The sequence below is a fragment of the Suncus etruscus genome, chromosome 18, assembly GCF_024139225.1.
Source record: "Suncus etruscus isolate mSunEtr1 chromosome 18, mSunEtr1.pri.cur, whole genome shotgun sequence".
Lineage (NCBI taxonomy): Eukaryota > Metazoa > Chordata > Mammalia > Eulipotyphla > Soricidae > Suncus > Suncus etruscus.
The window spans coordinates 62,237,898-62,265,212 of record NC_064865.1 but is presented as its reverse complement, the minus strand read 5'-3'; the positions used below and the strand labels follow the sequence as shown (position 1 = coordinate 62,265,212).

At 45.5% G+C, this 27,315-nt stretch overlaps 2 protein-coding genes across 4 annotated transcripts in view; one reads left to right on the top strand and one right to left on the bottom strand.

Moving 5' to 3' along the window:
* The window catches only part of TMEM14C (transmembrane protein 14C), a 1,060,545-nt gene that overhangs the window by 740,012 nt on the left and 293,218 nt on the right, over positions 1–27,315 (top strand). The gene's annotated exons all lie outside the window — the stretch shown is intronic.
* The window catches only part of LOC125995956 (uncharacterized), a 120,740-nt gene that overhangs the window by 85,027 nt on the left and 8,398 nt on the right, over positions 1–27,315 (bottom strand). The window contains exons 4-6 of the mRNA XM_049764899.1: positions 24,526–24,759; positions 3,292–3,555; positions 8–206 (exon numbers count right to left, since the gene is read on the bottom strand). Of these exons, the coding sequence (XP_049620856.1) occupies positions 8–206; positions 3,292–3,555; positions 24,526–24,759 (697 nt within the window). The remainder of the gene's footprint in view (positions 1–7; positions 207–3,291; positions 3,556–24,525; positions 24,760–27,315) is intronic.

The following is a 27,315-nucleotide window of genomic DNA, read 5'->3' as shown; positions in this document are numbered from 1 at the left end:
CACTCACGCCCAATAGCCGGTTCCGAGTCCTCCTCATGAGAAATGTGAGACTGTCTCTCCGCATCTCTCCCAGAAGCTGCAGCCGCTGTCTCCATGTCTGACCCCATCTCTGCCAGAGACACTGAAGAGACCGGAACTTCCGAGGGGTCCTGAGTTTGTGCTCGGGGGGTTCCCTGAAGATCGAATCGAGGAGAGAGTTTCTGCACCTGGTAAGAGAAACCAGGTGTCTCAGCTGGTAACAAGGTTGTGTGCAGAGTTCTCTTTCCTCTAGGATGGTGGAATGATTTATGAGTTCTGATGGCCAAGGAGAAAATTCTAGCTGGATTTTTTTTTTATTTGGCTGCATTTTCATTTGATTTTTGTTGAGGGGAGGAGGGCTGGGCCACACCAGGGATGCTCAGGGGTTACTCCTGGCTTTGTACTCAAGGACTCCTGGCAATACTGGGGATCAAACAAGGGTCAGCTACATGCAACGTAAGCTTTTGACCCGTCCCTCTCCTGCACAGAAAGAGATAGTGTCTCTTGAACTGTCTTAACTAACAGATTGAGATCAAGGCTTAGAGTTCACAACCGCTCTCTCTACTAGTTTCTCTTTCTCATCTTCATTGGGGAGGGGGCCATATTTGGCAGTGCTCAGGGGTCACTCCTGGCAGGCTATGGATACCTTACTGCAAGTCGAGGATGGAACCCTGGTGGGTCCCAAGCAAAGTAAATGTCCTCCCCACTGTGCTATTGCTCTGGTCTCTCATCTTTTTTTTTTTACAATATATTTTTTATTTTAATCAAAGTGGATTACAAATCTTTCACAGTAATATTTTAGGTACATAGTGATATTGAATCAGGAGCGTCCCCACCACCAATGTTGTCCTTCCATCCCTGTTCCCAGCATACATCCCATATCCCCACAGGCTGCTAGTATAGGTGGTCCTCTCTGTATCTAGTATGTTGTAAATTGGGTATCAACTCTGTTGTCATTGGCTTAGGATTTGGTGCTTAAGTTTGATCCTTTTTTTATTTCTACTTAATGTTCATATGACTGTTTGATCTTGGTACCCTCCATTATTTCCCCCTCCATTTGGCCTCTCATCTTTATCTTTTATTTCTTCTTCCAAATGTCAGTGTTTGTCAATATTTACCTGATGGACTTAGCAAATATTCATTAAGTTTTTCTCTCTGAAAATGATATTCTAGGGTCAAATATAGAAGTATTTTGTATCAACTGGGGTGAAGGTGGTTAAAGGTTCAACAGTCAAACACTTGGTGGAAATGATCCAGGACAGGGGAGCCAGACTGTTCACCACAGAGAGAAAAAGATCCAGGGGGAGAAATTTGAGGGAAGGTCAAGGCTGAGCCAGCTGCATCATTTTCTCTCATGTGCTTCACCCCCAGGTGAAATTCCAGTTTCTACCCTCTCCTACCTGACCCAAGTCCTGTGAGAGCCCTGATGAGGTCTGTCCACCTGCCATCACCTTGAGGTGCTACTGGACTAGAAGCTACGTTCATAGAGCCTCTTCTTGTCTGGCTTTTCTTGGGGGGTCACACCTGGCAGCATTCAAGGGTTCCTCCTGACTCTGTGCTTGGAAATTTCTCCTGGTAGGCTCAGGGGATCATACGGGATGCTGGGGATTGAACCCAGGTCCATCATGGGTCAGCCACGTGGAAGGCTAATGCCCTACCACTACGCTCTCTCTCCAGCCCGCCTCTTCGTGTATTTCCCTCTCTCCCCACATCTGCTGCTTCCTCTTTTCTCCTTCCTGTCTCGAGTTACTCCAAAGGCAGCGCTCAAACTTCACAATGGCTGGTACTTGTGTTTTCCCACATGAAGAAAACTTCAATTGGGAAAAGATTTGAGGCTTTCCCAGAACATGCAAAGAGAGTTTCCTGCTGAGAATGGTTCCTTGTGGTCCCAGAGACAAAATCTGGGGGCCACCTCTGCAGCCTCCTTTACAACCAGGTACTTCAAGACTGACCAAGCTTTGTCTTCATCAAAATGCAATTATCTGGGGCAGGTGTGCTAGGACAGCAAGAGGGAGCTCACCCTGTATGCAGCCAACTCGGGTTCAATCTCTGGCATCCCCGTACACCCACCAGGAATGATTCCTGGACAGAGCCAGCAATAAGCCCTGATCGCTGCCAGGTGTAGCCCCAAACCAAAATTTTAAATGGTAGATATACTGTAGATACTCAAGTATAAGCCGACCCGAGTATAAGCCAATCCCCTAATTTTACCCTAAAAGAAATTGGAAAACTTAGTGACTCAATTATAAGCTGAGGTGGAAAATGCAGCAGCCACTGGTAAATTTCAAAAATAAAGATATATACCCAAAACAATTACAATACTTGAGGAAACAGTAGGTTAAGTGTTTTTCAATATTTATTGCTAAAGAAAAACTGTAAACTAGCAGCAATAACTTTAAAACTTTAAATAAGGTGCAGAAAACTGTGATTTAACAGATACTGGTATTTACACAAATTTACTGCTTTTAAATGGGTTTTTCACTTAATTAAATGTGCCATTGAATATTGGGGGTTAAATAGTTCAGTGGCCTCCAGTTCAGTTCAGCCGCCTCCCTCCAGCTCAGCCGTGACCTGTGGACTGAGCTCAAACACTGCCCCCTCCAGCAGATGACAGAAGACAAATGGAGACTACGTGTATGCACAGAATCAAACAACCTGCTGAAAAAATCGGCTTATGCTTGAGTGTATACAGTATATTATATTTAAGTATATACAATATATTTTATATATAAATAGATAAAATATATATATTGGTTTTTGAGTCACACTCTGCAGTGCTCAGGGGTTACTTCTGGCTCTGCACTCAGCAATTACTCCTGAAAGTTCTCAGGGACCCTATGGGATGCCGTGGATCAAGCCCAGGCCAGCCCCATGCAAAACAAATGCCCTTCTGCTGTGCTATCGCTCCAGCCCCCCAGATCACTTTTTTGAAGATGCAATTACTGGGGCCAGAGTGATAACACAGCGGTAGGGTGTTTGCGTTGCATACGGCTGACCCTGGACGGACCCAGGGTTGATCCCCAGCAACCCCTACAGTCCTCCAAGCCTACCAAGAGCGATTTCTGAATGCAGATCCAGGAGTAACTCCTGAGCATAGCTGGGTGTGGCTCCCAAAACACAAAACAAAGCAAAAACGAAGCCATTAATTTCACAGATTTAGAACATTGTACTACTCAAGTACTAAGCTGCATAAAAGGAGGTTCTGAATCAGAAAATAAAAAGAGCTTTGGGACCTTGTAATTATGTTCTCACGTGGAAAATTAAACTGCAAACCTGAAAATAGAGGTTGCCCAGCCAGAGGTCCAGGTCGAGGCCCATCACATCTTCTATGGCCTGGAAGCGGTCAAACTTCTGGTCATAAGGGCCTCGGAGAAGGGGACACTTGAACCTTCCCTCCGCCACATCCAAGTTGCTGTCACACACGGGGAAGGCTGCCCAGGCCAACACCCTCTGGCTGCAGGCTGGCCTCTGTGGGTGCAGACAGAGCTCGAACAAGAAGGCCAGGCCAGGTGCCAGGATTTTCGTAGAAGGCAGAGCCTAGAGAGGGCAGGGGGCAGAGAAGGACACGGGCCAGTTAGGGCTGCAGTCAGGGGGATCAGGACAGGATGAGCAACAGAAATGTGGCACGGTGACAAATGAGTCCCATGATGCCTCATATGATACAATGTGTAGCATGATTACCATGTAGACTGGGAAATGCCTGTAATATGGCTGTTGTCTGAAGTCAACATGCTACGACCTTGCAATGTGGTGTAGAATATGGACAATGTGTCATACAGACACATGGCATGGACATGAATGGAACAGAACAATAAGTAACATGAACATGTAGAGTATGAGTGGGACCAAGTATGTGCCATTATGGTGAACATAAATGTGGTGTGAAGGTTAACATGTGTGTGGCATAAATGTGGCCTTGTGGTTATGATTGTGAATACGTATTGTTGGTGTGTGCATATATGTGACAGCAGTGTGAACATGTGTCATGTTAATTTGAACATGATGTAGTAAAAAATGTGACTCGTGTGGTGTAAAGCGACCACGTGTGTTATGAATGTGAATAGCAGGTAATGTTGACTTGATCGTCATATGAACATGCCATGCAACATAAATGGCATGTCATAAGCAGCATGCAAAGCAAATATTATGTCTCACTTGATCATGTATATAATATCACTGAAGGGTGATAGAAGCTATGTTTTAGGAACATGAATGTTTATACTATATTTATACTATGTTTATATTTTATATTTTTATATTTTATTTATATTTTTATATGTTTATAGTACTATGAATGGGTTGTGTAATGTGAACATATGCCATGTGGATTTGATCTGTAATACAAGTAATATGTGATGTGATTCATTTGTAATGTCAACATGCTATGTATTTTGAATATGACATGACATCAGAGTGACACACAAGGTCAATAATATGTTGTGTGAATATACAACAGGAGAGTGATACACAATGTGATCATGTAGAGCAGAAACGTGATCTGTCATGCAGACATGGGCATGCGAGTGATATGTAATAGAATCCTATCTAATGGGAATGCTGTGTATCGTGTCAATGTGGTATGCAGTGAGAACATCATCGAATGTGAATAATTTGTCATGTGAAGTTGGAGTATAACAGTGACATATAATATCAGATGTAATGTGAACGCAGTATTATGTGGCTATGGAATGCCACATGAGTGAGGCACCCTAGGAACATGGTGTGTCATATGAACAGGGTAGGCTGAGGAAATATGGATTGTCATGAGAATGACCTACATGTAACTAGCATGTGACATAAACATGGGGAGTATTGTCAATGTGGTGTGTCATATGAATGGTGTATAGCATGAATGAACAGTGTGTCCTGTGAATGTAAAATGCAATGTACACTCCGTGGTATGAACACATTATAAGTCTTGAATATGACATGTAGCATGAAGAACATGTCAGCAGGAAGCATGAGGAGCTGCCTTGTTTCCAGGAGCAGGTCCTGACCTCTCTCTCTCTCCCTCTCTCTCTCTCTCTCTCTCTCTCTCTCTCTCTCTCTCTCTCTCTCTCTCTCTCTCTCTCTCTCTTTCTCTCTCTCTCTCTCTTTCTCTCTCTCTCTCTTTCTTTCTCTGTGTGTGTGTGTCTCTGTCTGTCTCTCTTTCTCTCTACCTGTGTCTCTCATCTCTTCTTCGTCTCTGTCTCATCCTGACTCCTGGCACAAGTGCTCTGCACAACAAAAATCTCTTTTCCAAAAGGCCAGCCACACATACACTGAGGCTGAGGCTGAGGCTGCCCTCTGTCTCCCGTCCCCCTGGGGACAGCCGTGCATTCTTGTGGACAGACAGATTATGCAGCAACAGCCTCTGTCTGCGCCAATGCCAAGTGGTGCTCAGTGGCAGTGCTCTGCTGTGAGGACAGAACAAGCGAGCAGGTCGGCCAAGCCTGAGTGTCCCCAGACCCCACACCAGCCGACGCCTCCATTTTTTTAAACAAAATTGTAGAAAAGTGCAAGGCAAGAGTCATCTTCCTCGCGAGTAGATTATAGCCTTGGGTTTCTTTTAAAAAGTCTCTGAGAATCAGAATAAACGAGCAGAGACGGGGGCTTGCCAAGGACCGCTTTATAACCATTTATTTAGCCCAAAAATGGGCAGGCATTTTTAATATGATTTATGTCAATATTCCGAGGCCGGGTTTATGCTTAAAATGAAACAGAAGCATCTGGTGGAAAATGCCGCAACCCGTGGCAGCTGCTATTAAGCCATTAGCAGGATCAGGTTTCATTTAAACCAGATTTAACATTTTCTACAACAGCCCATGGGAAAGCTAAAAACATTAGCACAAATTACTGACAAAAGAGATTCTTAATCAAGCCATACTTTTCATTTGGCTAGTTGGCTGTGAGTAACCTTTAGGATAGGAGGGGGGAGCACCGGAGCACGAGGCGGTGGAGACAAAATGAGTTAGAAACCCCTTTGGAACGTCCTTTGCAGCAGAGCAGAAGAGACGATTCCGGTTGTTTTGTCTGTGTGGGTTTGGGGGTTTCCTATGCACGGTGGGGCCCCAGTGCCGCTACTGGCTCCGAGCTCAGGGATGGCCCCTGGCTCAGAGAACCAGGTGGTAGCAGGGATCAAACCAGGTTGGCCAGACTCATGGCAAGTGCCTTTCTCCGACTTCCTATTTTTTGCCTGTTTTTGTTCTTCATTCGGAAGCAACACCCACCCACTCGATCTACCTTCTTCTGATAGAGAAAGGATCTTCCCTATTCTGTCAACCACTTTCTTGTGGGCTCACAGGCCTACAGGTTTGTCTTCATATCAAGAAAGACAGGACAAGGATAGAGATATCCTGTATCTCTTAGGCCAAGGAAATTTCCTTTCTAATTTTCCCAACAGTTACTGCACCTATGCCAAAACAAAACAATAAAACAAACAAACTTGCCACATCTGCCCCCCCTTTTCCTTTTTTTCTTCTTTTAATTCTATTTAGATCTATAGCCTCTAGACAGAGGCTCCCACCTTTCTTTTTTACAGAACCATAGAACATGAATCATCTTGCTTTGCCTCATATTTCTGTGTGTTCCTACAAATTGAGAAAAAAATAAAGTGGATGGAACCCAGGGTCCAAGTCGTCTCAGAAGCACTGTGTGGAAATAAAAAATGGTCAGATCAAAATACCCAACCCAAAGTCAATGACAGTAGAATCAAGAGACCCAAACTACAACAAGCTATCCACAAAAGGGACCTGTTACATTAGCAGTCCAAAGGGCTAAGGGTGGAGGTATGGGAGGCATGATGGGAAGAGTGGCAGAAGCATGCTGGGAACTATGGCGGAGGGAGGTCAATACTTGTGGTGGGAATGGCCCTCATTCACTGTCACTATGTGCCTTAAATACAACTATAAAAGACTTGTAATTCACATTGGTCTCAATAAAGTTTTTAAAAAAAGAAAGACAAGAAAAGGTTGTGTTATATGCCTGGACAACAAGCACTAACATGTCCACTAGGATGAATTGCCTGATATCAGGATAAATGCAAAAGCTTCATTCCAATGTCCTCAAAGATGGCTGAGCTCATGGAGACAAAGAGGGGCCAGGAAGTTACATCCCTGGTGCACATGTACTGGGAACAGGTAACCCCCCAGCACAGGTGGGTAAAAGACAAGGTTTGGGGGCATCAACCATTATCCACAGGATCCCTGCTAAATCCCCTGCTCTGGGCACCCTGGGCCTGGTCCTTAATTACCAGCCATATTGCAGCCTGTGGGGTGCTCAGAGAGTGAGCAGAAAGGGCAAGAGCCCCAGGCAAAAGCAATTGGTAGTGATGGACTGATAAATAACTACTCAGGCTCACAGAGTGGACGCCACCCACATTCATCTACATAGCATGGGGTTGTGCAAGGGACAGTTATGTCCCAACTGCTGTGTCATCCTCTTCCTCTTTGGCTAGGAAGTAGCTCCTATCTTTAGTGGTCAGAGGGACCTTCCTCCTCCTGAGTAAATCCATGATATCCCTAGTGAAGCTGTGTAGACTTGGAATCCACAGCTCTACCTATTCCAAGAGAGGCCATCGGAGCACTGACCTTCCTGCCACCCTCAGTTCTCTCCTCTCACAGACCTGCCTGGACTTGGAGGTTTCGGAGAACATATGGGCCTTAAAAGCAGCCAGGACATTTCTTTTGAAGAAAGAGGCACCGCTACAGAGGATGTCCCTGCTGTAATCCTTCCATGCCATCATAGAAGGTTCTGGATCAGGGAGAGAGACATGAGCCAAATCCAAGAAGAAAGCATGACCTTGCAAAGCTGGAGGTGGCCCAGGAGAGAGAGAGAGAGAGAGAGAGAGAGAGAGAGAGAGAGAGAGAGAGAGAGAGAGAGAGAGAGAGAGAAAGAGAGAGAGAGAGAGAGAGAGAACTGCTGTGCAAATTCTCATAGACTGGAGCTACAGAGATGGTGAATCATGGTGGCAAAAGGCAGGGTCACACAGCACTGCCATAACACAGTCCTAAATTCAGTCACGCAACATTCATCCATGTCTTTTATTTTTCTGATATTGGATGTTCTATTTTCTTCATAGGAGAGAGACTAGATAAGTGGCTTGGAACACAGTCAGCTACCAGAGAGCCACTTCTGTGGACAACGAGGATGGTGAGGACCAAGGTCACCTTGCTGGCCTGGGAACACACACCACTGAGTCAACATGCCACCACAACCAACGGACAAAAATGAAGATAAGACTAAGAGAAGGCAGAGAACCAGCATGTCGGACAGGGGTGAACCACACAAGTGGCTCCAGTCCCAGAAAACAAGAGAAAGGCAAAGGCACAAAAAAACCAACAGATAAAGGCCACAGATTGGCCCAAACTGGATTGAGCCATAGCACAGCATGGAGGGTGGTTGCCTTGTATGCAGCCAACCTGGGTTTGATCCTTGGCATCACCAGATATGACACCCCCCAAAAATAGAAACAAATGCCCAAAAATCAACAACCTAAAATGTTATCCCTCCAAACCTCAAAACTCAGAAATTCTCAGAAGCTTCAACCTGAAACAGTGTTATGTATCTTCAGACCAAACCATCAAAATCAAAAGTGAACTTTTTTTAATATAATTTTTACTTTAATCATAGTTTTAAAAGCAAAGGGTCTTCTATGATTTTAATTACAGAAAACTGTCATTGGATCCAAGTGCTTGTACTTTTTTTTTTTTTTTTTGTCAATTTAACACAAAATTTTTCTATTCTGTGGAAAAAGCTACTTCTTCGATCATGGCAAAGTGGCTCTACCTCAGGACAGAGCCCAAGGCTCCGAGGAAATCGGTTTGGGAAAAGACCTGCCTTGCTCCTCGATGTAGAAAAACTGCAATTTTTCCAGCGGGCTACTGCAGTAATCTAAAAGGTTGCCAGGCATCTGCAGAACACTACAATAAGCTGCAAGTCTGCCTGGTGCTCGGCTGCAAGGGCCCAAGGCTACTAGGGCTGCACGCTGCAGGGGTCAAAGCTGCCAGGGGCTGGTGCTGCAAGGATTGCAGGGGCCTGTGGGGCCTGACTGTTGGGTGAAGTTAAGAACCCACTCAGGGATGATAATTTATAGCAACTGCTCACCTGGGACTGAGAGAGAAAGAAAGAAAAAGGGAGAGAGAGAGAGAAGAGGAAGAGAAGAGAAGAGAAGAGAAGAGAAGAGAAGAGAAGAGAAGAGAAGAGAAGAGAAGAGAAGAGAAGAGAAGAGAAGAGAAGAGAAGAGAAGAGAAGAGGAGGGGAGGGGAGGGGAGGGGAGAGGAGGGGAGAGGAGGGGAGAGGAGGGGAGAGGAGGGGAGAGGAGGAGAGGAGGGGAGAGGAGGAGAGGGGAGGAGAGGAGAGGGGAGGAGAGGGGAGGAGAGGGGATGAGAAGAGAGGAGAGGAGAGGGGAGGAGAGGGGAGGGGAGGAGAAGAGAGGAGGAGAGGGGAGGAGAAGAGAGGAGAGGAGAGGGGAGGGGAGGAGAAGAGAGGAGGAGAGGGGAGGAGAAGAGAGGAGAGGGGAGGGGAGGGGAGAAGAGAAGAGAAGAGAAGAGAAGAAGAGAAGAGAAGAGAAGAGAAGAGAAGAGAAGAGAAGAGAAGAGAAGAGAAGAGAAGAGAAGAGAAGAGAAGAGAAGAGAAGAGAAGAGAAGAGAAGAGAAGAGAAGAGAAGAGAAGAGAAGAGAAGTGGGAGGGAAAGGGGGGGAGAGAGTGAGTGAGAGAGAGATATGGAAATTCACTGGACAGAGGTGGCCACGAGAGGCTTGTAGTACCAGGCTCAATAGAGAAAGATAGAGGGATACTACAAAGCAGGCAGCATCTCACCGATCTTCATTTCTGGCCCAACATGGACCAGCCAGTGGTGCTGTGCTCATTATCCTGGGCCCCTCCCAACAGTCCAAGTTTTTCTTTTTCTACTTTCTTTTTCTGCATGACAAGGGGCATGTCCAAAGGGCGTGTTCCAGTCCAACTGTCACTCCCTCAACAGACTTGGCGACTGTTTCTCCCCTTGCTGGCATCATCTACTGAGATTATTCCTGAGCATCTCACCAGGGGCCAATGCCAGATTCCCCAACTTTCCAAGTTATAGTTCCCCTTAAGGTGGAGTAAAACAATCAACAAACATAATACCTGCACATAGGTATTAAATACTGTTTGTCAAAATTTTCTTCCCACCGTGCATGGCCCTCTCTCTCTCCCTCTTTCTCTCTCTTTCTCTATCTTTCAAACACACACACACACACACACACACACACACACACTTTTTTCATGGCAACTGCTCCATCAGGAACTGCTAGAATTAAAGACCTTGAACCCTCCCTCAGGGACCACAACTTGGGGGTCACCGTTTCTCACCTGCCAACTCACCGGCAGAAGAGCAACAGAAATCAGGGGTCCCCAGGAACTGGCCTATTTCCTGGCCATTCCTAAGACTGTCAAATCTTTCACACTTCATGTCAATCATAACCAAAGAGCCATATATACGCAGCGGCCTCAGCCAAGAGCCTCTCTTTGACTGACTGAAAGCCTTGAACAACAGCCGTGGCACAATGGGCTTGTCCAGAGCATGGATGTGGGTGAGGCTGGTGAACTGGGCTGAGGGCAGAACCTCCAAAGGAGCAGGTGCCAGGTTCCGAACCTCAGTCTCATCCCAGGAAGGCTTCTGGAGGAGCTGAGTCTTAGTGATTTCTTCTAGGGGTGAAGGCTGGGAATGCCCGCAGGTGACACGTTGCCTGGAGGCATCCGAGAGATTTCAGTGTCCTTGGCCAAGTTCGATGGGCTTCCAGAGTGCAGGCGACCCCATTTCTGGCTCAGCTCAAACTGATTCCAACCTGAATAATTACTGGCTAAAACATATGACCTTGCCACCACCCTCTGTCAAACACGGCGCAAACCCAGAAGAAACACACACTCAGCTCATTCGGTGGCCCCAGCCCCCAAGTAGCGGTGCCCATCTCCCCCAGGCTCTTGGGGGTACCATGAGGAAGAGCTTGCTGGGGGGGGGGGTGTGAGTGTGACAGGATCTAATTGAGTAATTTAATTTGGAATATTCACTTCTAGAATTTTTCCCCTCCATGATTCTTCCTTCCTTCCTTCCTTTCTTCCTCCCTCCCTTATTTTCTTTCTCCCTTCCTCCCTTATTTCCTTCCTTCTTTCCTACCTACCTTCTCTCCTTCCTCCTCCCTCCCTCCCTTCCTTCCTTGTTTTCTTTCTCCCTCTCTCTCTTTCTCTCCCTCTTTTTTTCTTTCCCTCCCTCTCCCTCCATCTTGCTGTTGCTCTCTCCTCCCTTCCTTTCTATCCCTCCTCCCCTCCCTCTCTTTCTTTTTTGAATATGGGAACAAAAAGCTGCCTTTTCTTTAAAATATCTCTTAGTTTTCCCAAAGAGAAAACCTTCTCTTCCTTCCCCAAGCCCCCCGGAGACTGAGGCTCAGTGCAAACATCAGCTGCCTGATTAGATCAAAGACAAGCAAATAAAACACAAACTGCTTTAGAAGCAGGCAGGTCAATGGCTTAAAAAGGAGAAGACTTGGAGGGGGGGGCAGAGCAATAGCACAGTGGGGAGGGCATTTGCCTTGTGCGTAGCCAATACAGGTTCAATCCTCGGCATCCCATAGGGTCGGTCCCCTGAGCATGCCAGGAGTGAAGAGTGATTCCTGAGCTCAGAGCCAGGAGTAACCCCCCCAGCACCACTGGATGTGGAAAATAATTTTAAGAGAGAGAGAGAGAGAGAATTCAGGAACATCATTAACCAGCATTTGCCCATGGGGACACTCAGTTCTACCCAACCTTCTCAAATGAGGCACCATTACTTGAGAAGTGCAGGATTCTGGGTCTCTGGCCAAGGCTCTGTGCCCAGGAGATGATGGAAGCCCCTTCCCGAAAGTACCATCTGTGGGGAGACTGGGGAGGTTGGGACTGGTGGTGCTGGGGGACTTTGTCAAATGGTGCGTTTACTTGTCCTGCCCCTGCCACTCACCCACACACATCTGTGAAATGCATCCCGTGCCCTTGGGCACTGCCCTGAATGGAAGATAAAAATGACTGATGAGGGGTCAAAGAGATAACATGGAGGTCGGGTGTTTGCCTTGCATGCAGAAGGACGGTGGTTCAAATCCCGGCATTCCATACGGTCTCCGAGCCTGCCAGGAGCTATTTCTGAGTGTAGAGTCAAGAGTAACCCCTGAACTCTGCTGGATTTGACTCCAAAAACCCAACCCCCTCCAAAAATACCCTCAGGGGCCAGAAAGATAGCATGGAGGTAGGGAGTTTGCCTTGCATGCAGAAAGACAGTGGTTCGAATCCCGGCATCCCATATGGATGCCTGTCAGGGGCGATTTCTGAGCGCAGAGCCAGGAATAACCCCTGAGTGCTGCCGGGTATGACCGAAATCCTCACAAATAATAATAACAATAATAATAATAATAACAATAACAACTAATGAAACAGTGAGCACTGAGGTTACGGCAACTGCACTGGCAAAGGCACTTGGCCAACCCTGGTTCAACCCCAGCACTACAGTGTCCCCAACAAGCACCACCAGGAGTGGCCATGGAGCTGTAAGCAACCAGAAGCCAAGACACCATCAAAGAAGAATAGTTTGAGGAAGAGATGGGGGACCTGTGTTGGAGGGGGCTGGGCCTGGGGGGACATGCAGGGATGGGCATTCCTGCCCCAGCCTCCCACAAACCCTGGAAGAAGGCACTGTGGTGTTTGAGGAACAGAAAGAGCACAGTACAAACAGGAGCTCGGAGCACTGTACACGAAAGAAGGTAGCAAGATGCTGAGGTCCACGTGCAAAGGGGTAGGAACCCCACTGAGGCACCGTGGTGACCCTCAACATTCAGCACCGAGCCTGGAACAGCTGAGCCCGCACCCAACGCCACCCAATGGGCATGTGCTAGCCAAACTGCTCTCAGTCCTCAAGTCCTGATTTGTTTGTACATAAATCTTGCTCCTGACTCTAGAAGAATCACATTCACTCAATGTGACAGGCAACAGGCCGTGTAGACACAGGCGGATGAATGGGAAAGACACCTGCCCTGGGATTTGTAGACCCTAGGACATGTTGCCGAGCAAATGTTTCTGTCTCTTCCATCCCCAGAGGAAACTCGTACCTTAGAGGAGACCATGAGATGCTCTGTGCGGAGGCTGAAGGATCCAAACTGATTTCCCAGAATGTGAGTGAGTCCAAGCACAGAGGCCAGTGCGACTCTTCCAGAGAGGATCAGTCGTGTGAATCTCAGGCCCACACATGATGGCCACAGTCCGCTGTCCTGTAACTAGGTCACTCCGAGCTCAGAGCATCCGTGTGAACAGATGCAGGCAAGAGCCACGCAGACAAAGACGGATGAGGACACAGAAACACACTTCCCCCAAGAACTGGGTTCCTGCAAACTGAATCTGCACTCAAATGCCCGACTTTTTTTTTTTTAAGTTAAAAAGAAAGCATTTCAGGTAAAAGGTGGCTCGAAGTCAACTCATTGAAGGTTTGGAGCCTTCACTCATTTTAAATCTATTGACACAACCTCTGTTCTGGGTGTTTGTAGGAGACACTAGGGACAGACACACACACACACACACACACACACACACACACATATCCTGTCCCAGGAATCTATTGACTTGTCCTGCCTCTGTGAAGGCTAGAAAATGCCCACCAAAGTAAGATTTCTCCAGCAAGGACCCCCAAAAAGGAGAGGGGAAGATGGGGACAAAGAGAAGAATCTGGCTTTGGAAACAGAAGTCGGAGAAGAGCCAAGGAAGAGGGGTGCAAGGTAGGGCACAGACAGGGCCAAAGGGCAACACAGCTCTTCCTGGGGCCACAGGGTCTGAATCTCTGGCCACTAGCACTTGTGTGAACCTCAAATCTCCATCCCCTACACATAGATTTAATTGCAGGTCAATTTGCAAAAGATTTGCTAAAATCAGTCCATGGGTCCTTCTGAAAGCTCAGGTGCTGGTTCCACAGTGGGGGCCAGGAGTGTCTTCCCCAGTGACTTCCTCCCACGTCCAGGACAAAAGCCATAGAGATCTTGCAGCAGGGAAGACACATGCCTTACACTCAGGCCACCCCAGTTGGGTCCTCAGTGCCACACAGGGTTCCCAAGCACTGACAGGAGTTATCCCTGAGAACAGAGCTAGGAAGAAGTCCTGAGCATGGCTGGGTGTGGTATGGAAACAAAAATGAACAAAATAGGTCATCTCTCCCCATGCCAAGAGCAGAAGAGATCTCATAAGGAAAGAGCTGTGAGAACAGTGACTTCCATTGAGGGACAGGTGTGGCAGATGGGGGGGAGAAATCTGACCAAGAGGGACTCTCAGAGCCTCCTGGGTCAGAGAGATCTTGGTACACGATATCATGGATGGGGGATCATGGGACATGGCATCATAGGTGAAGGGGATTATGGTACATGGCATTCTAGATGGGGATCATGGTACATGACATCCTAGTTAGGCATCATAGAACACGACATCTTAAGTGGAGATCATGGTACATGGCATCCTAGGAGGATTTGTGGTACAGCTCCCTAGGTGGGAAATCATGGTACATGGCATAGTAGGTGAAGGGGATTATGGTGCATGGCTTCATAGGTAGAGATCATGGTACACAATATCCTAGCACATGGTATCCTGATTGGGGGATCATGATACATGCCATCTTAGGTAAAGGGGATCATAGTACTTGGCATTCTAGGTGGAGATTATAACAACCAACATCCTAGTTGGGCATTATGGTACATGGTATCCTAGGTGGGGATCATGTAACATGGCCTCCTAGGTGTGGATTTGTGGTACATAATAATATCTTGGGGGGGATTCATGGTACATGGCATCTTAGGTGAAGGGGATTATGGTACATGGCATTGTAGATGGACATCATGAAACATGACATCCTAGTTTGGCATCATAGTACATGGCACCATAGGTGGGGACATAGGTCACCTCCTACCACTAGCTGTTTCCAGCTGTCACTGGTCCGGCTTTGTCACTGATTACTGACTTGTCATCATAGTTAACACTCACAACATTCCCCAGAGATGCATTTTTTTTCCCCACTGCAGTTGAGGGAATGAGGCCAGGGAAAGGCAATTCTCCTAAAGTATCAAGGCTAGCAGAAACACGGTGGGGTGCCCAGCAGACATGCCCCCAGCACACATGCCCCCCAGGACTACACTTTGCAGGACTCACTAAGTACTAGGACCAGGATCAGCCTGAGCCTCTTTCTAGACAGACACCCAGACGGACCTACGTCAGGACCTGCATGATTCTTGGCAAGAATCAATGAAAATCACTTTGTAGGACTGCTTTGTGGGCTCCCTCAGACCACACTTTTCTAGGAGCAATCAAGTTGGTTTCTGCTGTGGTACATCTACCCAGTGGAATACTATGCAGCCATCAGAAAAAATGAAGTCATGAAATTTTCCTATACATGGATGAACATGGAAACTATTATGCTGAGTGAAATGAGTCAGAGGAAGAGAGATAGAACAGTCTCACTTGCCTATGGGATTTAAGAAAAACAAAAGGCATTATTGGAATAATACTCAGAGACAATAGAGATGAGGGCTGGAAGGAGCGGCCATGATGTGAAGCTCACCACCAAGAGTGGTGAGTGCAGTTAGAAAAATAACTACACTGACAACTATCATGACAATGGCAGTGAATGAGAGAAGTAGAATGCCTGTCTCAAATAAAGGCAGGGGGTGAAAAGGAGGGAGCTGGGGTGCATTGGTGGTGGGAATGTTGCACTGGTGAAGGGGAGTGTTCTTTTCTATAACTGAAACCCAACTACAAACAAGTTTGCAATCATGGTGTTTAAATAAAGATATCATTATGGAAAATGATATGAAAATAAGGAATACTCAGCAAAAAAAAAGATTTGTTTCTATTCTGAAATAGTCAATGTTGCCTGCAGAATCACATCTTAAGCAATGTTGGGTTGATCCTAGTTAGAGAATTAATGTTTTGAGGGGCCAGAGCGATAGCATAGCCAACCCAGGACCAACCCTGGTTTGATCCTCAGCATCCCATAGTATCCCCCAAGCCTGCCAGAAACAATTTCTGAGCACAGAGCCAGGAGTAACCCCTGAGAACCAATAAGTGTGGACCAAAAATTAAGAGAAAAAAAAAGAGGGCCCAGAGAGATAGCACAGCGGCGTTTGCCTTGCAAGCAGCCGATCCAGAACCAAAGGTGATTGGTTCGAATCCCAGTGTCCCATATGGTCCCCCATGCCTGCCAGGAGCTATTTCTGAGCAGATAGCCAGGAGTAACCCCTGAGCACCGCCGGGTGTGGCCCAAAAACAAAAACAAAAACAAAAAATGAAAAAAAAAGAATTAATGCTTTGGGTCATTTACATACATTCCTGATACATGCCGTTTAAAAAAAAAACACTTCAGGAATGAACATGGATATTACAGAAATATGAAACAGAATCTTCATCTCCATCTCGCAGCCAGCTCCCAAGTATTTAGGAAGCTTCAGATGAAAAACAAATTCACCAATTCTACTGAAATTGAGCTCCTTTTATTTATTTATTTATTTATTTATTTATTTTGGCATAACATTGCGAGTTTCTGAATTCCATTCAGAAAGCGGGGCCAGGTAGGAGAATCATGTGATGAGCACCTTAAAATTTTCAGGCAAAGACCTTAAATTGTTCACAGAACTTGTTCTTCACTCCTAGTGTCATAAGAAAAAAAATGGAGCACCCTTTTTATAATACAGAATTGGTTGGATTTAGATGCATGGATTAAATGTCATGTTTGACACGTTGCTGTTTTATTCAGTGGGTCTTTCCCTACAGCAAAATCCAAATGGTACATTGACAGCTCCAAGAAGGGCCCCTTGCAATGCAGGGTAGACTATTAGTTGGTGACAGGAGACACTAGACATGGCCATGTGGGCCTGCAGCATGGCAGGACCTTCCCAGAATCCCCTGCGCTTCCTCTGAGTTCACCATCTCACCATCTGCCAAGGCAGTGGGTCCTCCCCAGGGGTAGAGGGGACCTGGAAACTCAGATCCATGACACTGGGCTGCACTGTCCAAAGAAGAAAAGCAAACCCTGGTCCCCTGTTCACCATGGGTCCTGGGGTTACTGTCACAGGAAACACATAATCTGGATAGTTCTGAGATCAAAAGCCCAGATCCAATGTGGCTAGAGATGACTCCTTCTGGGATGTGTCTGCCGAGGACATCACACAATCATCCTAGTTTCTCCTTCCTACAGGGACACCAGCTATACTAGATCCAGGACCCAAATTCTAACCTTCTGTTAACACCTCTTTCAAGGCTTGTCTAAAACATGGACAGTATAAAATTTTAGGGCTTTGGTCTATAAATTCTGGGGGACACATTTCAGCTACCATCTACCCACTCCCATGTCTTTTATGTACATGATGCATCACCTGTGGAAAAGACTTTTCACACATGACCTAAACGCCCCTTGGTCAATCTAAGACTGAATTTACAAATAAGATGATTTTTTTATTTATATATGTATTTTTTATTTAATTTAATTTTTATTTTGATCATAGTGGCTTACATATTGTTGACAATAATATTTTAGGTACATATTTACATAAAATCAGCGGGGGTTTCCATCACCAATTTGTCCTCCCTACAACTCCGTTTTTGTCCTACCTCCCATATGCTCTTCCCTCTCCCCTAGGGCTGCCAGAATATGTTGTTCCCTCTGTATCTAGCCTAATACTTAGTAGTCTTGCACCTGTTTGGTCCTGGTGCCTCCCTTATTTCCCCCTCTAACTGGGGGGCAGGACTAGCTAGTTCAAGTTACGTGGTTTTGTTTGAAGAAGGGAATAGTAGTAAACTGGGGTAAAGGTCTAATACGCAGAAACAAATCTCATCCGGGACAACCTTAATACTGCTGGAACACCAACGAGTGCCAGCTCTAATAAGATGATTTTTTTCATAAAACACACAGTGTTCCAGTTGCAGAAATAACTCAAGTATATCTAACCCCACCCTAGGACTTAAAAAAATTTATTCTGAAGGACATACGCACGCCATTAATCATGGCTACGCTTAACACAATAGCTAAGATATGGAATCAACCCAGGTGCTCAACCACAGATAAATGGATTATGAAGCTGTGTGTGGTACTTATGCACAATGTAATATTATGAAGCCACAAGGACAATGAAATCATGCAATTGGTTGCAGCCTGGTTGGAACTGGAAGATGATCATGTAAAGTGAAGAAAGTCAGAAGAAGAAAAAAAACATGAGATGATCTAACTTATCTGTGATAAATAGAATAACTGAATGAGGAAATATAATGTCACAAAAGGGAATGCCTTAATCCCAGAGTTTAGGGAGGAGGACAGAGAAGGAATGAAATCAAGGTGGAGGGAAGAAGATGAGAAAGTGAAATAATGGGAAAACAAGGGTCAGGACTGTCATTATATTGAAGAAGTGGAATGATGATGTAACTCTAAGTCCAAAGACCAGACTCAATGACAACCTTTACAATGTGCCTGTCAAGGTGAACGGGGGGGGGGGGGGGGGGAGGTGGTGGCTAGGGGAGAAAATTGGGGGTCGGGTATGATAGATTTTGGGAGCACTGGTGTTGGAGTTAACCCTGGTGGTGGGATTAGTGTTTAAATATGATATGCCTAAAACTCAGCTTTCAATAACTTTATAAATGCAGTTCTTAACTAGATTTAAAATAATATAAAAAGCATGGGCTGGAGACATAGCACAGCATAGGGCATTTGCCTTGCATGTGGCCAACCAGGGAGGGACCTGATTCTATTCCAAGCATCCCATATGGTCCCCCAGCCTACCAGGGGCAAATTTTGAGTGCAGAGCCAGGAGAAGCCCCTGAGTGCTACTGGGTATGGCTCTAAAACTGATCAGTCAATAAATAAATAAAAATAAAGTTTAAAAAAAGATATATATAAAAGATGGGACCAGAGTGGATGCACAAGCGGTAGGGTGTTTGCCTTGCATGTGCTGACCTAGGATGAACCACGATTTGATCCCCTAGCATCCCATATGGTCCCCCAAGCCAGGAGCAATTTCTGAGCACATAGCCAGGAGTAACCACTGAGTGTCACCGGGTGTGCCTCCCCCCAAAAAAGTAAATTACCCAAGCATTTTATGGAGAGAGAAAGAAACACCAATTCTATTTCTCCTGCCCTTCATGAGTATTTGACCAGAGAAGGTGCCAAAGAAATCCTCCCATGATTTCTGGCTGCTGCCTACAGTTGATAGGCACAAATGAGGTGGTTTCCAACCCCACTTCTACCAGTCTCTTTCCCTAGCAGATCAGATGTCCCGATGGGAAGCCAGTGGGCCTCCCTGTCATCAGCTGGGACCCTCTGGTCCATACAGTTCAACAGGAGAATCCAAGATGGTGCACAAGTGAATGCCCGGTGGGCCCATGGGACCCTCCATGTGTCCATCTCACCTGTGTCCTGGGGACAACCAACACTGCCTGCAATCTCCTCCCCACCCCCAATTCAAAAGAGGGCACTGCAGAGTGCAGAGCAGAAAGCACCATGGGGTCATCTACAGTTTCCAGAAGAGATTATTGACAACTTCTCAGCTCTGTCTGTCAGGATATATTATTGATAACTGGTCATCTTATCTGCCAGGATAGATTATTGGTACCTGCTTACCTCCCTCAGTCATGATAAATCATTGATAACTGGTCATCCCACCTGCCATGATAGATTATTGATATCTGCCAGGATAAATTATTGATAACTAGCTACCCTATCTGCCAGGATAGATAATTGATAACTGACTGAATGAGCAACAGAATGCAAAGTAGATTGTGAGAAGTAAATAATATTTGTCTCTGAGATTTACAGTAACCTTTGAAGAACCCAGAACTTTCCACCTGCCTTCCTACTACCCTTGGAAGATTTTCAGTCACTTGGGCAAAGGCCTGTGAGTTGAAGAATATCACTTGCCAAGTTTTACACCTGTCCTGACCCTTCTGTTCCATGCACTTTTCCAATGATTGCCACACATATTTTCTCATTAAACTAGTTCTGGTGTGCACAGGGAAAGAACAATTTCATCCATCAAGGTTAGGTGCAGTCAATGTGGTTCTAGGACAATGAACTAAACCTTTCACAAAACTTTTTTTTTATTATTATTATTTTTGTTTTCTTGAGAAAGAGTTTACTTTGGACAATCAGAAAGACCCACACTGCTAGTTCCAGTTGGAATATCCACACGCATCTGAAGATAGATCTTGGTCTGATCATTGAAGATACTAAAGTTGGACTAACTTCATTGGGACAGGAGAACTGGTGTGTCCTTGGAAGGACAACATGTGTCTTGGGTCCCTAACAAAGTCCCGAGAGTACTTGAGAAAGCTCCGTCCCATTTGCCTGGTGGGACCTAGAATATACTTCAGTGACTGCCTCATTTCTCAGTGAGTGTTTTCCTGAATTAATGTTTCTTTTCCTCATGGTGTAGAGAGGGAAGTGAGGAATGAGAAACCCCAGTTAAAAGAGAATGTGGCCATGTCTTCATGGAACTGGGAGAGGGATTGTTCCAGAAAACTACGACCACCTGGAAATAACCCCATTTGGTCAGCAAATTTGGAGTCAGTGTGCGAGTTTCTGTTCTGCACAGACCCTGCAGGTGAGACTCACAAGCTGCGTAAGCTCAGTCCAACTTAACGCATGACCTTTCACACGTTTTTCATTCATTTATCAATGCTGTGAGCCTGAATTTTGCTCGTTTTGCTTCTTGCACTTATTTTCAATCCCCGTTTTCTTTTTTTTTTTTTTTTTTTTTGGTTTTTGGGCCACACCCGGTGACGCTCAGGGGTTACTCCTGGCTATGCGCTCAGAAGTCGCTCCCGGCTTGGGAGACCATATGGGAAACGGGGGGATCGAACCGAGGTCCGTCCTAGGCTAGCGCAGGCAAGGCAGGCACCTTACCTCCAGTGCCACCGCCCGGCCCCCAATCCCCGTTTTCTTTGTACATTGTTCAATACCTATAGCCTAAGAAATGAAGCTATATCAGAAAAGGCCAGTCTGATAGTCCACAGAAGATTTTTTTCAGCCATGACCCACCAAAGTGTTCGGTGGAGGTAGTGTGGTAATAAGATCCAGAGACAATAGAGATAAGAGCCAGAAGGACCTGTCCATGTGAAAAAGCTTGTCACAGAGAGCTGGGGACTCAGTGAGGGCAGAGAAGGGGGCACTAGGGAGGGTAAGGGAGAAAAAGAGAGAGAGAGAGAGAGAGAGAGAGAGAGAGAAAGGAAAAATGTATGCCCCAGAGGCAGGCAGGGGGAGAAGGCAAGGAGGGAAACTGGGGACATTGGTGGTGGGAAATGTGCCCTGGTGAAAGGTGTTGAATATTATTTGTTTAAAACTCAATTATGAACAGCTGATAACTGTAGGGGGGAAACTGTATTATAAACAACCTTGCAACCATGGTATTTAAATAAAGTAATCTTTTTAATTTAAAAAAAAAAAAGCAATTGCCCGCCCCATCTCTTTATAACTCTCTGGTATTGTTCTATGAAGCAAGTCAGGCCACCCAGCCCTGTTGAGAAATTGTTTACCTGCTCTGCAGCCTTTGTTTGGAGCCTGTGTTTGCCCTGAATGGTCAGACATAAGCCATAGGCAGCAGAAACTCAGGTGCAGGGGCTGGAGAGGTAATTCAGTGGGGACAGTATTCACCTCACACAAAGCCAATGTAGGTCCAAAACCCAGATACATTACGTGGTCCCTGAGCCGGCCAGAAATAATCCCTAGGCACAGAACCAGGTGCAATTCCTTAACATGCCCAAGTATGCCCCCACCAAAATTTAATAAATTAATTGAAATAAGAACAGTTGGGGGGCCAGCGTGGTGGTGCTAGAGGTAAGGTGTCTGCCTTGCCAGCACTAGCCTAGGACAGACCGTGGTTCGATCCCCTGGCGTCCCATATGGTCCCCCAAGCCAAGAGGGAGGAACCCCTGAGCGTTACCAGGTGTGGCCCAAAAACCAAAAAAAATGAATAAATGAATAACAGTTGAGTTCCATCTTCTGATCCACCCTGCCACATTATGTCTCTTCATCAGTGATTTCAGGCCCTTGCCATTGAGAACGGTGATTGAATTGAAGAAATTTATGCCTTGTTTTGATCATGTTGTGTAAGTCATGCATGTTTATTACCTTTGTCTTGTCTCTTAAGGAAAGTGTCCAGCAAAATTTATTTCATGCTTGTCCATGAAGCTTTGGACCATTAGCAAATCCAAAGGTTAATCTAAGTGGATCAAGTCTTCTTGGTGAGAATTGGTTGGAATTCTTGGTGAGAAAACATTTCACTAAAAAGTTTTTGATTTGTTTTGTTGGTGGGGGGGTTTCTTCAGTTTTCTTCAGTTATTTCTGTCTTGTTTTATTATATCCCACCATTCCCTCTACTCTGTCTCATGTGATAGGTTTACTGTGGGTTTTAGGGGAGTTCATTTGTATATGAACGCCTTCTTTGAACTTGCCTCTAGAAATAATCTGTCCCTATCTTCAGCTTTTGTCATTCTGATTGAAGTTTTTTCTATTATGTCTGTTTTGGCCAGCACCCTTCAGCCCTCCTAAATTTGGATGCCTGAATTCCTCAACTCTGGGAAATTCTTAGCTATGATACATTCGATGATTTTTCATTGAATGGAAGAAAAAATCTGTATGCAGAAAATTGTCGGTATTAATGAAAAAAATGGGAAAAAGCTAAACACACATCCCTAAATGTATATGAAACCACAAAGGAACACATTAGCAGCCAAAGAAACCCTGAAGAACAGCAAAGCCGGAGGCTCCAAACTCCCCAAGTCAAACTACTTTCAAAGTTACGTCATCCACACAATGTGGTGTTGGCATAAACACAGCTTCTTAGACTAATGGGACGGAATAAAGAGCTGAAAACTAAACCCACACTTACAGGCACAATTAATTTACAACTAATGAGCCAAGAATATACAGCAGAGAAAGGACAGTTTCTCCGATAAATGGTTTGGGGGGAACTGGACACGGCCTACTGCAAAGAATGAGACTGCAACAACATTTAAATCCAGACACAAAGATGACTTCAAAATGGATTCAGTCTCAATATTAAAGTGGAAACCCCAAAAATCTTTGAAGAAGAAATAGGAAAGAGAGTTAGTTGACATTGTACTTGACCTTGGCTTGGCAATGATGCTTTGGGATTTGGCCTGAGAATCAAAGGCTACAGACATGAAACCAAATAGATGAGACCGCATCAAACTGTAAGCTTTTGCACAGCAAAGTCACCCTCAACTGAGCAAGCTACCAAGTGAGAGAAAGTATTTGCCAAGCTCATGCCTTCTAAAGAATTAGCCTCCATGCAGAAGGAAATCAAATAATTCAATACCAACACCAATGCAGATCTGTTCTTAAAATAGAAGCCCCAGTAATAATCAACCTCCATTTCTGAAATATCCACTGTTTTTAGTCTTGAGAACCTCAAGATAAGGCTGATGAAAATCAGTATTGAAGAGAGTTCTGGAACCATAGCTGTTAGCCACGATCACCTTGTTAGAGGCTAACTTCACACAATGAGTCGTGTCTACAGTGAGGCTTTCACTCTTTTTTTTTTTTTTTTTTTTTTTTTTTTTTGGTTTTTGGGCCACACCCGGCGGTGCTCAGGGGTCACTCCTGGCTGTCTGCTCAGAAATAGCTCCTGGCAGGCACCGGGGACCATATGGGACACTGGGATTCGAACCAACCACCTTTGGTCCTGGATCGGCTGCTTGCAAGGCAAATACCGCTGTGCTATCTCTCCAGGCCCACACCATGACACCAGCACTGCAATTTGTGTTCATTAAATTCCACTATTGTATTGCTAGAGTCAACACGTTAAGTTTTTCCGTTGATCACCAAGAGGCCACTATAAATGCAATCCACAATACCATGTGATACTGATGGTCACACAACACATCCTTATCCTTATAAAACACCTTGATCAAATAAACAGGAATCCCCTTTAACACTGGGATTTGGGAAAGGAAATTCTCTTCCTGCATATCATTCTTTGGTGCCCATATTGTCCCCTAAGATGCTTTCCACTTCTTCCAAATCCGAAGAACAGACAGTGTAAGGGGCCGGAGAGATGGTTCAATGGGCTGGAAGCACAAGTCTTGCACTCAGAGGGACACAGGTTTGAACCTGGGTACCACATGGTTCCTAGAACACCTCTGGACACAACCCAAACCAACAACAATATAAAGACCATCATGCACAAGCAAATAAGCTCTGCCCATAGCAGGCATCCATGTCACCATGCTGCAGGGTGGGGCCACCAGCCTTGACCTCACCTTCTGGCACAGTCCCAGGAAAGCAGCTGCTGGGGTTGAAGCCCACAGTGTCACCAGCTCCTCACCATGCCCTGGTTGCACCCACTCACCATGCCTAGCATGGGGTGCATGAGTGTTTGCTGGAGGAAGCCCGGATGACCTTCCTGCCCAGCTCCCCAAACCCCCATTGCCTAGTGTTCCTGGATAGGGAATTCAGGGAGATAGATAGGTATGTGGTGGCAGGGACCAGCTCACCAGAAGAAGCGTCTCTTCAAAGTACAGTCCCACATCATAGAAGTTTCCGCCATGCTGCAAGGCCCCGGTACAGGTCTCCAGCTGCTTTGCTTCGCTCCCGCCCAAGGCATGGCCACCGAGACGCTCCAACAGGGATGCTCGGAGCAGGTAGGAGCCCCGGGGCACCTTGTCCTTCAGCCCCCGGAGGCATCGCACATGTATCTGGAGATGCAGGGGCTGGGGAGGGGCCCCAACCTGAGGAGGAAGAAGATGAACTCATGAGTTGGATTGGTCAGAAGCGGTGGAGCCTGAACCCCCAGCACACTGAGAGGCTTTCATTCAGCCCCTAATTGCCAGATTTTGAGGTGGAGACTACTAAAGACACCCCCTCGGATGTATTTAGAGGTCAAAGAGAGGCTGGTAGACGGGAGGGAAAGGCCACAGCAGCTCTGAGCTGGGCCCTGCAGATCTGTGAGTCTGGACTATAATGTTATGGAAGGAAACAGGACAGCCCTTCCTCAAGTGGCCAGGTCAGAGTCACAGACCACACACCACCTGGGAGACACCTAATGTGTCAGTGTGAGATCAGCCCACCTGTTTCTGGGGCTTAATGAGGGATGGACAGAAGCTTTGGGCTGATGCTGTTACCCACATGGGGGTTGGTTGGTTGGTTGGTTGGGGAGTTATCATATAGGGTGCCAGGGATCAAACCAGGTTGAGAACACACAGGACAAGTGCCTAAACCTCTCTATCTCTCCAGCCCCACTATAGGGCAGGCTTTTTCGTGGACTGTCCTGTCCTTTCAGCCTCCACATTAATTGAAGGGGGGTGATTAATAATGCTAATGACAGGCTGGAGCCATAGCACAGTGAGAGAGTGTTTGCTTTACACGTGTCTGACCATCTTCAATCCCCAGCACCCCATATGGTGTCCGGAGCCCTGCCAGAAGGACTTCCTGAGCACAGAGCCTAAGAACCACCATGTGTGGCCCCAAAACCAAATCAAATTTAAGAAAAAATTCTAATGCCTCATGTAGTTCTGTTTTCTAGAATTGTGAGTTTTCTAAGAGTTTTCCAAATAATTTGACCTTAAAAATTACCTGTGCCTTTGTGCTTTAAGCAAAAATGATGTCACTTATGAAAGGAGGTTATGCTCTTGGCTACTAAGTCAACCACCAATTATCAACCAACAGAAGGGTCTTCTTCATCCTGACGAGTGGGTCATGATGAGCATTTCCATAGAAATAGTTCACTTCTAGAATGAAATCCCAAGTTCGACACTGCAAATTACTAAACTTCCCTTGTTTTGGTTTTTTTTTTTTTTTTATGCAAGCAATACTTAAGGACTAATCCGAAAAACAATTATTTCTGGTTTAATTAGAAAGTTGTAATTAAAAATAAAGACCTAACCTTCATAGTTGGGTCTCCAAAAATACTTAAAAAAAACTAATGCCAAGAGTAGAAATAAAACAATCTTTATAAACCTCAAGGCAGGATTACGAATGCTGGCGGTCTGAGTTATTCAACACATTCTAAATTAAATGCCTCTGTGAATTTTAAGCCGAAATGTATGGTGATGAGTTTGCATGTCAAATGTGGCATTTTGTCTCTCAGGTCCATCTTTCTGCAGTAATTCTGCAAAGGTCATGCACACAGAGCTTCACCCAGTGGCCGCCAAAATGACTCTGGACGGCAGCTGAGCCTTCTCTTGCCTCTTCTTGTGGTTGCTTCAGACCAGCAAACCATAAAATATCTTTATCTCGCTGAAACACAGCGGTTTGAGAGATAATCGAATGGTGACTTGGGGGCAGAAATGCCAGTCTGAGGAATTAGACCCCAGTTCTCCTGCATTCACAAAGCAAGGACCAGCTGAGAAGAACCAGGCAGAGGAGCTCATAGGGCCTTACCTCACACAGTCCCTGCTGGCCCCAGGAACCTGCCTGGGATCTCAGGACGAGGATTTTCCAGTGAAAAGTTTGAGCCATTCCATTTTGCCATGAAATCCCTCTCTAAGGGCTGGTGCCATTGCGCAGCAGGGAGGGCATTCGCCTTGCATGTGGCTGACGAGGATTCAATCCTCAGCATCCCACAGAGTCCCCTGAACCTGCCAGGAGTAATTTCTGAGCACAGGGTGAGGAGTAACCCCTGATCACTGCAGGGAAAGAAAAAAAGAAAAGAAAGAAAAGAAAAGAAAGAAGAAAGAAAGAAAGGAAGGAAGGAAGGAAGGAAGGAAGGAAGGAAGGAAGGAAGGAAGGAAGGAAGGAAGGAAGGAAGGAAGGAAGGAAGGAAGGAAGGAAGGAAGGAAGGAAGGAAGGAAAGGAAGGAAGGAAGGAAGGAAGGAAGGAGAGGAAGAAAGGAAGGAAGAAAGAAAGAGAGAGAAAGAAAAAGAAAGAATAGAAAAAAGAAAGAAAGAGAGAGAAAGAAAGAAAGAAAGAAAGAACGAAGAGAAAGAAAGAGAAGAAACAAAGATATCAAGAGAAAAAGAAAGAAACAAACAAACAAAAAAGGAAGAAAGAAAAAGAAAGAAAGATAGTAAGAAGAAGAAAGAAAGAAACAATGAAAGAAAGAAAGGAAGGAAAGAAAGAAGAAAGAAAGAAGAAAGAAAGAAAGAAGAAAGAAAGAAGAAAGAAAGAAAGAAAGAAAGAAAGAAAGAAAGAAAGAAAGAAAGAAAGAAAGAAAGAAAGAAAGAAAGAAAGAAAGAAAGAAAGAAAGAAAGAAAGAAAGAAAGAAAGAAAGAAAGAAAGAAAGAAAGAAAGAAAGAAAGAAAGAAAGAAAGAAAGAAAGAAAGAAAGAAAAAGAAACCCTTTTCTAA